Source organism: Gekko japonicus, unplaced genomic scaffold (genome assembly GCF_001447785.1).
Source record: "Gekko japonicus isolate JY-2015 unplaced genomic scaffold, Gekko_japonicus_V1.1 scaffold618, whole genome shotgun sequence".
NCBI lineage: Eukaryota > Metazoa > Chordata > Lepidosauria > Squamata > Gekkonidae > Gekko > Gekko japonicus.
In genome coordinates, this window is record NW_015159726.1 from 92,478 (window position 1) to 105,894 (window position 13,417).

The 13,417-nt window shown below is 44.0% G+C and overlaps 1 protein-coding gene across 1 annotated transcript; it reads left to right on the forward strand.

Annotated features, from left to right (window-relative positions):
- The first annotated feature begins 241 nt into the window (after window positions 1-241).
- Window positions 242-12,849, forward strand: TM4SF4 (transmembrane 4 L six family member 4). The gene is made up of 5 exons (XM_015424697.1): window positions 242-412; window positions 1,316-1,405; window positions 8,028-8,164; window positions 10,298-10,472; window positions 12,815-12,849. The coding sequence occupies exons 1-5, from the start codon at window positions 242-244 to the stop codon at window positions 12,830-12,832; spliced, it is 591 nt and encodes a 196-aa protein (XP_015280183.1). The 3' UTR covers window positions 12,833-12,849.
- Window positions 12,850-13,417: the final 568 nt, after the last annotated feature.

Sequence of the window (13,417 nt, forward strand, 5' to 3'; positions counted from 1 at the left end):
GGGTGGGGGAAGAGATGCAGAAAAATGAGATCATGACAATGAAAGCTTATAAATAATCAGACCACTGGGTTGCTAGCAGACAGCAGCTCTGTGAAAGGAACCACCCCAAGGTTGAACCCAAACACTAAACAGATTGGGGTAAAATATAACAAGAAGCTCTTGATTAAGACACTAAAAGGATTCTGGGGGAAAGTTTTCCAATTTTTTTTCTTAGCGGAGTTTACAATATTGTTTTGGGAAAATGTGTTGTGGAGGGTGCGCAAAGTGCCTTGGAATTACTCTCATTCCTCTGACTCTGCTGTGTGCCCTTGCCAATATTTTGCTGTTTTTCCCTGGAGGAAATGTTGAACCCAGTGATCATATTTCTGATGAAGTCTGGTACTTTGGAGGGATCTTGGGTTCGGGTATACTGGTGAGTAAGTTCATATAATGTTCTCATTTTTATTGATATTTTGAACAAAAAAATGTTGGAGTTTGCAGAAATCTAGCCTTGGTACAGTTTATGTCAGAAATGCAGATTGCCAATTTGTTCAATTAGTAAACTGAAAATTCAAAAATAACATAACTGGAAAAACTCATTTAATCTCTTATTAACTTGCCTAATATATTCTAAAACATATATTACAGTGTGATCCTCTGCATATTTACTCTGAAACATGTTCAGCTGTTTTCAGTGGGTCTTCTGCGTAGTAAGTGTGTTCAGGATTGAAGCTGCTGCTGGATTGCCTTTGATGGATAAGAATTAGGGGTGATAGTCTCTAGGTGGTATTTGGAGTTCTCCAGGAATTACCACTGATTTCCAGAAAACAGATCAGTTCCCCTGGAAAAACATTGTAGCTTCAGAAGGCAGACTGTATGGTATTCAATTTCTAGGAGAAATCCCTCCTTGAGTCCTGCCCCCAAATCTCCAGGAGATTCCCAAACCAGAGTTGGCAACCCTAAATTAAGAATATAAAAATTGCCTTACTAAACCAGACCAATGCCCTTTTAGCCCAGTATTCTGTTTCCCGAGGCAGTCAAGCGGTTACCCCTGGAAGCTCACCAGAAATTTGATGTGAACACATTGGTGCTCCAGTAGAAGATAGCATTGGTCAAGCTTACCTCTTTTGTATACTAGGTCATTTGTAGACAGAAACTACCTTTTAAAATCTAGAAATGCCGTACCTTGCTAACTGCCAAATAAATATATGTAGGACTGCATTGTCAGTGATCCAGTTGCTTACTCCAGAGCAGACCCATTGAGTCAAACCAGATTAAATGCAGCTGCATCAGGAATGATCTGGTCTCATCAGAGTATATGTGTTGTTGCCCTCAGATGGTGTTTCCTATCTTGGTCTTTTTTGGGCTTAAGAACAATGATTGCTGTGGATGCTGTGGGAATGAAAGCTGTGGGAAGAGGTTTGCGGTAAGTCCCAGAAATGTCCTTGGGGGACAGATGTATGCATTTCATTGCTACCCAGTTTTTCACAAAACCCAAAATAACTTTGATATTTAGGCTGCATCTTAGCTTTCTTCATGCCAATAAATACTTATTAATGCACAACATTTCTGTATGTTATTTCTGATATGGCATAGAGAAACCTTGTTAGCTTTTTAGTTGCTTTTCTTCTTATCAGAATAATGAATTGTTTGTGTCTGTTTTTAGCCATCAACTGTAGGGCTCTAGTTCAGTTGTGCCCAATTTCCCCCTTTGTTTGGGCCCTGCATTAGCATAGCAAAGTCATGAGCAAATGGTGAATAATTTGCTTCCATCATCAAGAGTCTAATTTGGAATTACAGAAATTTTAATTTCCAAGTGTGCGTGTTCTTACATTCCTGTATGTTCATGTATTCTTTGAGCCTTATCCAGGTATTACACAATGTCTAATACTTTTCAGCTCCCAAACTTTTATTTTTAACTCCACATATAATAGTAATTTAGCAATAAAACAAAGCCAATTGATAGATTTTTAATTACAGTTTGAGATTTTGTACTTATAGATCAATCAGGGAATTAGCTTTAAAGGAGATAAGCAAGAGGGGGTAGCTGGGATTCTCCATCTATATTTATGGGGATTGCTCTCTTGGAGAACTCTCTTTTTTTATGCCCCTGGAGGGGATTATAAAACAAAGCCAATTGATAGATTTTTAATTACAGTTTGAGATTTTGTACTTATAGATCAATCAGGGAATTAGCTTTAAAGGAGATAAGCAAGAGGGGGTAGCTGGGATTCTCCATCTATATTTATGGGGATTGCTCTCTTGGAGAACTCTCTTTTTTTATGCCCCTGGAGGGGATTTTTTATTGCATTATTATTAACACTACAAACTACAACAGAAAATAGGAAAGGGGACTACAATTTGGGGATAAAGAAAGATACCCACTACTAACTAAAAACCCAAGAGAGGAGGTCCCCTCACCAGCTTAAACAAACATTTAGTCTTAATGTCATTAATCTTGCTATCAACTGATTCAAATATCATTAACTTTCCCACGTTTAAGTTTAAAGTTTAACTGTCATACAGAAATACCCCAGAGCATCTCATTTCAACATTTTATAAAGGCACAATTCAGAGTCCTTCAGCCTTTACTTCTCCTTGCCTAATGTCTTCCGGAGCTTATAAGGACTTTTAGGGGCTGCCGCCCCTTTCTCTGAAAGAGAGTCCTCTCCGGAGGATTCTGAGTCCAGCTCTCCATCGGACTTACTGTCCATCCCTTTTTTCCCTTCCTCCCCTGGCTCACCCAACTGGACTCTTAAAAATTCCCGTGCTTTCTTAACAGAGTCAATCTTTTCTTTTTTGTCCTTGATTTTGAAGGTTATGCCCAGAAGGCATATATCCAATCTATATCCGATTGCATTTGTCTGTAGAAAAAGAGTTAATTCTTTATATTTCTTTCTCCTTTGTCTTATCTCAAATGGAATATCTTTCAATGTTCTGATGGTATTCTCCCCCACTTTCAGGGGTGCTACTTTCTTTTTCACCTTTTGTGCAGTGGCGTCCACTTCTTTCACCTTCACAGCTGTTTCATTCATCATTTTAAGAGTCTCGTTTATCTGTGTTTGCTGTGTGGTGATACACTGGGTCATTGTTGACATCTGCTCCTTGATGTTATTAATCTGGTCCAGTAGGGGGCACATAGATTCTGCCAAAGTCTTTGCCAGCTCATTGGTTCCTTCTGGTTTAAGACTCTCCATTAGTTTCGATTTCAGAAGTTTCTCTTTCTCCGTCCTATTCCCCGCCATCTTTATCGATTCTTTACTTTAACAAGTATTTTAAAGTTCTCTGAATAAGCGCCCAATGCTCAGATTCGCCTTGGTGAGTATTTCTTAACAGTTTTGCACGCTTTCTCTTCTGCTCCCCCCCCTCAATTCGCTCAACAGTTCATGAGGTTGGGAGGCGTCCCTCCCCCGCCTGTCTCACTTTCCGTTTTACAGAATGGGGTAGGGAACATTCTTATCTCTTTAACCACCGCTTACATTAGACTCGCGTTCATAGTTGGTCCTCAGACCTCTTTTAATGATCATTTCTGCCGCTTGACCTCCTATGCTTGCCCCGGTCGGCATCACTTGTGTCCATTCGGCCTCGCGTCACAAAGAACCTTCGGGACGGAGAGGCGCCTCAATTCCCCGGCATTGCGCCGGCAAAGAGGCGACCTCTCAAAAGTCCCCTGGCCAGGGCCCCTTCAGCCGGGTCCCTGGGGGGGTGACGAGCCTGCACACCCCCTCCTTCAGCCAGAGCGCAGCTTCACCCCCGGGAGGTCCGGGAGGTTAGTCTGCTAACGCACCGCCATCAACCTGGAAGTCCCCTTGGAGAACTCTTGAAATAAACCAGTTGGATGTTTAACTGGAAAGGGTTTTATTGAAATAGGAATAAAAGGGCAAAACACACACATACAAACACAAAAAAATACACAAGCTAGCTAAGAGGAAATATGGGAGGATGGGGGAAAGTAGTTTTGGGTAGGCAATAGTTACCAATCTCAAAGATAGAGGTCCGTGGAGTTTTCACTCAGATGACTGCGGTCCCGCGCCCGGTGCACCTGGCGTAGCTGCGTCACTTTCGGTTGATGTGCTGACGCCAGGCACGTCACGTGCTTTGGGGGTGGGGTTCCCCCCGGGGCCCGATCCGCCGGCGGCGGGTAATGGGCCTCTGGGGGGACTTGGCAAGCCTATTGCTGTAGGATGAGGGGTCTGACTGCTAACACAGTAACTGTAATATCAGTTACAGATTTGTTGTGCCTAAAAATGGGCACTGTACCTACTAAATAGGTGAAAGTTAAATAGGGCATCAAAAACCTTAGGTGAACCCTGGATGGGTCACTATACCAAGTTAATGTGGACTTGTGTTGTTTCCATATCAAAAAGGTTGGGAACCCCTGATATAAAGAAAGGAACTGGGAACAGAACTGAAATTATTTGAAGCAAAGTCTGTTTAATGACAAGTGTCCATGGCTACAGGATATACAGAAAAACTATATTGCATGTAGCCCTACAATAAGGACAGTATTATCAGGCACTTAATCAATGTATTCCTATATGTTCCAGGTACAAAGATTAACGTGTTATCAGCAGGGTAATTCTAAACAGAATTACACCCTTCTAAAATCATTGTGCTGTTTCAAAACATAGTTACCATTGTGCTTATGTAATGTTCATGTCATTGTGGCAGAAGGAGAAATGGAGGTTCTCAAAGTATGTCTTGAAGCAGAAGATGGTAAATCGTTATCTGCATTCATGTTTATTTGACTGCTTGCTTCATTTATATTCCACATTTTTCACTGAGACTCAAGGCAGATTGCAAAATTAAACTAGATACAATAACAGCATACAAACAATGCATAGCAACTGGATTACAAAATTAGGGAATGCAAAAAGCAATGTTGTCATACATACAACAAACAATCCAATACAAGGGAGCAAAGCTGTCACTTTATAAAACAACATTTATTATAACTATAACCTTATCCACACTAATAACACTCATGCAGTGTGCTAAAACCCATAGGAAAATTCATCTCATGTCCACCTCATTATAGTTAGGTGAATCAGCCATGTAACCCCATCCTATGGGTATTTACTTGGGAATAAACAAGTTAAATAGGTTTTCAGTCTTAGTCACACAGTGCAATTTCCAGTGTGCGGTTTGTAGATAATTTCAGGTGGGGTATGGGGTTAGAGATATTTTCAGTATCCTCTCAGCCAGGGGTGGCCAAACTTGCTTAACATAAGAGCCACAAATAATAAATATCAGACGTTTGAGAGCCGCAAGACATGAACAAATATTACACACACGTTTTTATTGGAAAATATGCAAATTTGCTTTTTATTAACATTAAATGAGACTGCCAAAATAATAACAAAAGGGGTGAAAGCAGATATTGATAATGATATTTATTTGTCCAGTGATATTTGTTTGCTAATGATATGTAGCTTCCCCAGCCTCCCTGCTGGGAGCCACACAATATGTGTGAAAGAAGAAGAAGAAGAAGAGGAGGAGATTGGATTTATACCCCGCCCTTCACTTGGAGTCTCAGAGCGGCTTACAAACTCTTTTCCCTTCCCCTCCCCACAACAGACACCCTGTGAGGTGGGTGGGGCTGAGAGAACTCTGACACAAACGGCTCTTTTTCAAGGACAGCTGTGCCAGAGCTTGTGACTGACCCAAGGTCACATCAGCAGGTGCAAGTGGAGGAGTGGGGAATCAAACCCGGTTCTCCCAGATTAGAGTCCGCAGACTTAACCACTACACCAAACTGGCTCTCGCATGTGGCTCCCTGCTCTGAGCAAATCCAGTTCACCTGACTTTACAATAGTAGCCTTTAAGTACTTTTGATTCTGTTTTCACAAATTAATCCAAGAAAAAGATATAACCTAGAGGTATACTGAATGAAGACTGCTTTGTTCTCTAGTATCACAGTTTTCATCTCAGTGGCTGAGACAACAGTTCTAAGTTGGTCTTCTCAGAATCCTACTCAAGTCTTATTCAATGGGAATGTGTTCTTAAGATTGCACTGTTAGAATCCCACTTACTGGAACAGAAGTCAAGCGCCAGTGGTTAAGGTGCCTGCATGTGGCTATCCCAGCAAATTTAGAGTTTGATTGCAGAGTTCCTAAACTGGGAAGTCTTCATTTGTGGCTCTGGATACAACAGAAGGCGAGAGGGACCGTACTTGCTGAAAAATAAATGTATAAATCTGGCCATTCATTTTACAGATTGAAGAACACCCACCCCCATCATTTGCAGGCTGGCCTGGCAATTCAGGTGGCTCCACAAGGGGTGCCACATCAGCCAGCCAGCCCAGCTGCCCACATCCTCCCTTCCCCACCACCCAGAACCAGAAGCTGGAGCCAATAACCGTCCTTCCCTCTGTGTTCCCCAAACAACTTTAGATAGAGCACACGACTAGTGCAGCCAATAGGCCTTCCTGAACTCTTGTTTCTCACTAGAATTTCAGGAAAGCCTATTGAACATACGTTGCTTATCACACTGAGCTTAAAGACACCTGGGGAATGAGGAAGGAAGGAGTATCAGGTGTTTAAGCCCCTGGGGGGGTAGCAGGGTGGGGGCAAGGCAGTGTCAACCGTGGAAGCTGTCACACCCCCAGATCCATTGACCCAGCTTGCGACATGGTAGAGTCCTCCATGGCTGGGTTGTTGGTTTTTTTTTAATGTCAAGCTTTTTAAATATCAAGAGTCTGCTCCTACTAATGGGATGAGTTACAATCTAGATCCAAGTGATGCTGTCCTTTTGAAAATAGCGTACTGTAATTTTTAATTTTGTCAGTGTGTCAAGCAAAAAAAGTCTTTATCAAAAATATAATTGTGGATCTTCTTGGAAAATCTTGTTTCTTATGATGGCCAATAGTTTAGATGGCTTACATGGAATTAGGCAAATTTGTGGAGATTAGGGCCATCTAGGGTTACCAGGTGGGGAAGACGAGGCTTCCCATCCAGGATTTTCTGGTGTGCACGCTATGCCGAGTGCCGAAGAATAGATTCTTTTGCACTATGGTGCTGGAGAAGACTCTTGAGAGGACCTTGGACTGCAAGAAGATCAAATCAGTCAATCCTAAAAGAAATCAACCCTGACTGTTCCCTGGAAGGCCAGATCCTGAAGTTGAAGCTCCAATACTTTGGCCACCAAATGAGAAGGGTGCACTCACTGGAGAAGACCCTGATGCTTGGAAAGATTGAAGGTCAAAGAAGACGGGGACGGCAAAGGATGAGATGGTTAGACAGTGTCATAGATGCAACGAACACGAAATTGAGCCAACTTCAGAGGACGGCGGAAGACCGGAAGGCCTGGCGTGATCTGGTCCATGGGGTTGCGAAGAGTCGGACTCGACTGTGCGACTGAACAACAACAACACTATGCACACACACTGCAATGACATCACTGCCGGGTGACATTATCGTGGCCGGGCATGATGGCCCGATCCTGGCACTTTGGGGGCAAGGTTCCCCCTGCCGGCCAGATTCAGATGGTGGATCAGGGGCCCTAAAAGCAGGGATACCCCTGCCGCCCTGGGGGAATGGCAAGCCTAGGGCCATCAGTAGTGCTAGCTATGATGGCTAAATGGGACTTCCATGTTCTGAAGTAGTAGACCTCTGAATGCCAGTTAGCTGAGAGGAAAGCAGCAATAAGGGAAAGTATTGGCCCCTGTGTCCATGCTGTGCACCTCCTCAGGCATCTGGCTGGTTACGGCAGGAAATAGAATGTTGGACTAGATGGACCACTGGTCTCATCCATCCTTTCTCATTGAGCCAGTTTTATAGGACAGAGTTGAATTGGCCAACTTCAGTGAGGTGGCTATAGGCCACTGGCCTGAATCCCTTGAGGCTGAAGGCCTGAGAACCTCACTCTTGGCTTCTATCAGCATAACCCCCCCAAGGTTAGGAAAGTTCACTAAATTTGGAAATGGATCTCATGACCACATCACTCTGTTGTATTTTGTTTGTGAGCCATAGAAAAAGCTGCAAATTGCCTGCTGGATGGTTTGGGGTAGACTTTGACTGTTTTTTCCCGATTTCTCCTCTTTCTACCAGATGTTTACTTCTGTAATATTTGCAGGAGTGGGAGTTTTGGGAGCTGGGTACAGCTTTGTTTTGTCAGCCGTTGCTCTGGACAGAGGCCCTAAATGTTCTGTAAACAATGGAAATTGGACCTATCCATTTAAAAATGGGTAAGTCGGTTATTTTCTTTCCCTGAACTACATAGTAGAAGACAGGAAAGTGACGTTGCTATAAGAAGGGTATTGTTGCTATACTTTGAAGCTTGATGTTTACCAAACACGGTGGACTGTTGGATCATTTCCACCCATTAGAACGTATCAAAGGCACACATGCTCCATCTAGGACCAAGCACCAACTGTTCTGCAGAAAATTTCAGAAAATCCATCCTTGTATCTGCTAGTTTCTGAGAATGAAGTCAGTTGCAGTTAATAGATCACTGTCACATCTGATAATCTGAACATCAGCTCATTCCACAAGGTTCATTCCACATAAAGAATGCAAGTTCTAGGTGGACTAGCCAGGGATCATTCACTTCTTCTTCATCTGTCTATCTCAGTTTTAATAAATTATAAGGAAAAAAATGCCTCCACTAATGATGTGTTAATACTTTTGTATTAATTAATTTTGTATTAATACTTTTTAAATTAATACTCTTGTTCAGGGGTCATTTCGTAGAAAAAGAGCTAGGGGAACTCATTAGCATAACTCATTAGCATATGCCACACCCCCTGACATCAGGGGCCTGGCGGTGGACCTGCAAGGCCAGCGGGAGTGCGAGGAAGCCCCGCCAAGGCCCTCCCTGGCCCCAGGCAGGCAGGGGTGGGGAGAGGCGGGGAGGAAGCAACTTAACCCTCCCTCTTCTCCTGGCTGAATGAGGGCGGGAAGCGGGGCGGCCGGAAGCAGGGGGCGGGGCTTCGTCATGTGCCCCGCCCCCCTGCACCTCACCCAGGGGAACTGCGTTCCCCCGCGTTCCCCCCCGAAATGACCTCTGCTCTTGTTCATTTAGTCATGCCTCTCTCTAAATAATCAGTAGATGTTACAAATACAACCAGCAACATAGGTGGTATTGATTTATGGCCCGTTTACATTTTGAGACAGGGTTTTCTTCTAGTTGTTTGCCGACTGTGATACTGTGGCTGATTTCGCACTAGAGCTGCCTCAATGTTGCGCCGCTGTTTGCCCCGATACTATTGGTCAATTTCACTCCCGAAGCCGTGGGGCTGCATTTGACCCGTGGCTTCGCCCGATTTCCTCCGCAGTTTCATGATCCTCAAAAAACAGGATCATGAAACTGCGGGGGAAATCGGGCAAAGCCGCGAGTCAAAATGCAGCCCCACAGCTTCGGGTGTGAAATTGACCAATAGTATTGGGGCAAACGGCGGCGCAACATCGAGGCAGCTCTAGTGCGAAATCAGCCTGTATCTTTCATAGCAGTCTGAAACTAGGAAATTAATAAGGTGGAGTTTTTCCTTTCTTTTTATCTCCATGACAGAAAAGCTCCACCTCATTACCTTCTTTGCATCATGCTGCTGTTGAGGACATGGGAGAAAGGGTGGGGTGTAGGGGAGTGGCAACTTATTCACTTTACACTTTAGGACTTAACTGGTACCATACTGAGAACTGACAAAGGAGATTTCCCCATATTTATTTTCCCTTATGTGGCACTTAGGAGCTTGGGGGAGCACAATACAGGCAAGAGAAGGGTTAAACTTTCTTCCCCAGTGCGAAGGACCAATTCTGGCCCCCTCCCTAAAGGTGCTGTTAGTCCAGATGTGGAACAAAGTTTGAACCACTGGCATGTGGCCCCAGCTGTGGCTAAAGTTAGATTCAGGTGGGTAGCCATGTTGGTCTGATGCAGCAGAACACAATCTGGAGTCCAGGGGCACCTTTAAGACCAACGAAGTTTTATTCAAGACCAAACTTTGTTCGTATCAAAGGTGCCACTGGACTCAAAATTTTGTTCTGCGGATAAAGTTGTTCATTGAACTGCTCTGGCGCCACAAAGCCCTTATCTTTTTACTGTTCTGATAATGATGCCTATTATCTGACTAGCCAAAGGCCGTTGATGGGCACAGGAAGGGAGTGTGGTCTCCTCCCCTAGCAATTTCAGTTATCTGCTGAGAGAAGCAGGTTTCGCATCAGTGTCCAAGACCTCTGTCACAGGATTCAATAGAACCTTTGAGAATCAGGCACACTCTGTTAGCAAAACCCTGCCTGAGGTTGTCTCTTGGTCGTATATTGTGTGTGTGTGTGTGTGTGTGTGTGATGGTTTATTAACCTTTGTATTTTTCTTTGCGGCACAGGAATTATTTGGGGAACTATTCTCTTTGGGATGATTGCACGTCACCTGAGTCTGTCGTGCCCTGGAATCTGACTCTCTTCTCTTTGCTGCTAATAATGAGTGGAGCTCAAATGGTGCTATGTGCCATTCAGGCTGTCAACGGGCTCCTTGGAACACTCTGTGGGGACTGCTGTGGGGTAAGGCCGCTTGTGTGATCACAACGCACGGATGTACTCCTGCTGCCCTCTGACTGTGATGACTGGTTTCATATTGTGGCCTTGGAATACCAAAAAACGAACAGAAAATGCAAGCCATTTTTCAGTCCAAAATGGACAGTAAAATGCAAACCTAGTTTGCTTATGATGTATAAGTATACTGTGCTACCCTTCAAGGCACAACCAGTGTTTCTATGAGGTTTATATTGACCTTCTAGACAGGCTCAGAAAAAGCAGAGGGGTTTGTCTAAGGCCTAGTTGTCACGGAAACGCAGGTTATCTGCATATTGCCCATTCAAAGGCTGTGTGTTATTGAAACTGATCTAAGGGGAATGGGAAGTTCTCCCTGGTAGTAAAACTATCAGAGACTATATGGGATAGGCCTTTATAACTGCATCATGCCCATGTTCTGAACTGTGGCCTACATTAGGGATCATCCATCAGATCTTTTTTTAAAAAGCAGTCACGAGGGGGGGGCTAATTGGGACTGAGGCCATGGTACTGGGGCTGGGTGGGCAAATTATGCCTTCCCTGTTAAGTCCTGAGCTTAACAAATAGTCGGAGAGTGATTTCAGCCAAAGACTCAAGTTTATTCTCTTCACGATCAGTTCTCCAACACGGTACAACATCTGATAGCCCGAACAGTTTGCCCATTGAAACTGCTCGGTATTTAAACATTCCCGGCTAATATAGCCACTCCTACTTTACAGATAACAACCTATCAGGTTGATTACATAAGGTCCAATCAGAAACGTTCCCGCTTGCAGCTTGCTTGAATGTGATTGGTCATGTAGTCTTGGACTAGAATCCTCTGTCCAAGACGAAGCTTAACATTGCTTTCCAATGGGATGTTTCACACACATCCTAATGTACTCATGGCAGCATCTGAATACATTACATTCCCGTTACACCATTTTCTTGATAGAAATCTCGCTCCTCTGCCTCAAGTGTTTAGTAGACCAGTATGGAAAAGAGATGTGGCATTATGTGGAAATTTATGTATAGTTAGTCACCAGTACATGTTTTCCCATTAGGGCAAGTCTTGTTACCCCTGTGCCATTTCAGCTCAGGAAAACAGCACTGGGGGGGAAGGCTCAAACCCCAGCTCCTCATTAGCTATTGGGCCTGCGTATGTCTGGGACCAGGCCCTCTCAGAAGTTCAGAGAGTCCTGGGCTATTTCCAGCTTTTGAGGTCTCCAGCCAAAAATGATAATGCATGAAGTGCATAAAAACAAGTTGCAAATGGTGTTCCCTCCAAGCTGAGTTAGTGTGAGCTAGCTCACAGGTTTTTAGCCTCGAGTTCACACATTTTTGCCTTAGCTCAGGAAGGATGGCTCCAGAGCAAACTAATTTATCCAGTAGCCGAATCGCTCACTCACAACTTTAATGCCAGTAGCTCACAAAGTAGGGTTTTTGCTCACAAGACTCCACAGCTTAGGGGGAGCATTGGTTGCAAAATATATCAAATGTATCAAAAAGTATCTGAATTTGAGGTCCCCTGATGAGTGAGCCCCAGGTGGAGAGGTCAGCTCTCCAGCTACAGTGGGAAACCTCCTGGGCCTGGCTTCCCATGACTGCCCAGTGCAGCAGAAGAAGAAAAATGGTGGGGAAATTGATGTTCCATAGAGTTTGGTGGAATCTTACACCGTCACAGCAACACCCTGATGCCACCTCCAGGTTTGTACTGCAAGTGGCAATGCAGTGAAGCTGCGACATAACTCTGAATGTCCCCATCCCCTTAAACTCCTGCTGGCACTTGGCTAGACCCCTAGGCTCAGTCCACACTCTGATTGGCCCTGCCAAGTTCTAGGCTGGGAACTCTCAGAATATGCCTCTAGAAAGTCCACCTAGGGGACATATGGCCTTTGTAACTTGTGAATTGTCCCTCATTTCCATAGCTCATACTGTGCCCTTTGGAAAATAAGATGGAAAGGACGGGCTATGGCTCAGTGATAGGGCATATGCTTTGCATGCAGAAGGTCCCAGGTTCTATCCCCACCGCTTCCAGTTAAAAGGATCAGGTAGTAAATGATGTGAAAGATTTCTGCCCAACACTCCCTCACAGCAGCATGTGGAAAAGTCTGGGTGATTTCTCCTAACATTGAAAGACTAAATAGTGAAGAAACTGGGAAGCTGGCTAAGATGTGTTGATTTTATGTGCTGCCCGGCATTAACTTACCTGACAACATAGCCTTCGACAACATATTTAAGTTACCTGACAGCTTTTCTCTAGAAATAATTAAAAATATAATAAAACGGTAATAGTCTAAAAATCATCGCACATCATATGCATATCACTGTGCTTTTTTTCTCTTTTGTTTTAGGGAGACGGAGCTGTTTAAAGCGTGCAGAGATTTCATTGGCTGCCTCTTATGAAGCAGAGAATACCCTTTTAGGTCTAGGTGCCTTTTACATGCCAAACTGCTCCTCATTGCCCTGACTGCCTTTCTACTCCTAATGGAAGTTCTCATTTTCCAATGAACCCAGCAGCTGTTTTGTCTATAGCATATTTATTTTTTGTAATGAATTGCTTTTCCAGGAGAAACTAAACTGTTCAGAAAGACCCATGCTGCCTTTCCTTACCTAACCTAATCACCTGTTTTAAACTGGGGGAAGATGTCTAATATATTATCCTGATTGCTGGGCCTGAACCCAGTTAGAGATCGATTCTGATCATATTGTCCTGACCTGCATATTCTTTTGCTTCCTGTTTCTCAGACACTACTCTCAGAAGTAGTCATCTCTTTTCCTGACAATCTCCCTTTCTCCAGGTCAGGGCTGTTTACCTGCAATGCATGGTGTAAACAGCCAGGGTAAAACTGTCTTATGTACAACATGCATGCTGACCTCCCCATCCAAAAGCTACAAATGTAGGCCCACCAGATCTCCTGCTATGGTGGAAGATCTCCCAGTGGCACCCCTCACCC

Coding starts and splice junctions, on each gene's coding strand:
- TM4SF4 (XM_015424697.1), top strand. CDS start 242: ATGTGTTGTGGAGGGTGCGCAAAGTGCCTTGGAATTACTCTCATTCCT. Junction 413..1,315: donor TCTTGGGTTCGGGTATACTG/GTGAGTAAGTTC, acceptor TGTTGCCCTCAG/ATGGTGTTTCCTATCTTGGT. Junction 1,406..8,027: donor GCTGTGGGAAGAGGTTTGCG/GTAAGTCCCAGA, acceptor TCTTTCTACCAG/ATGTTTACTTCTGTAATATT.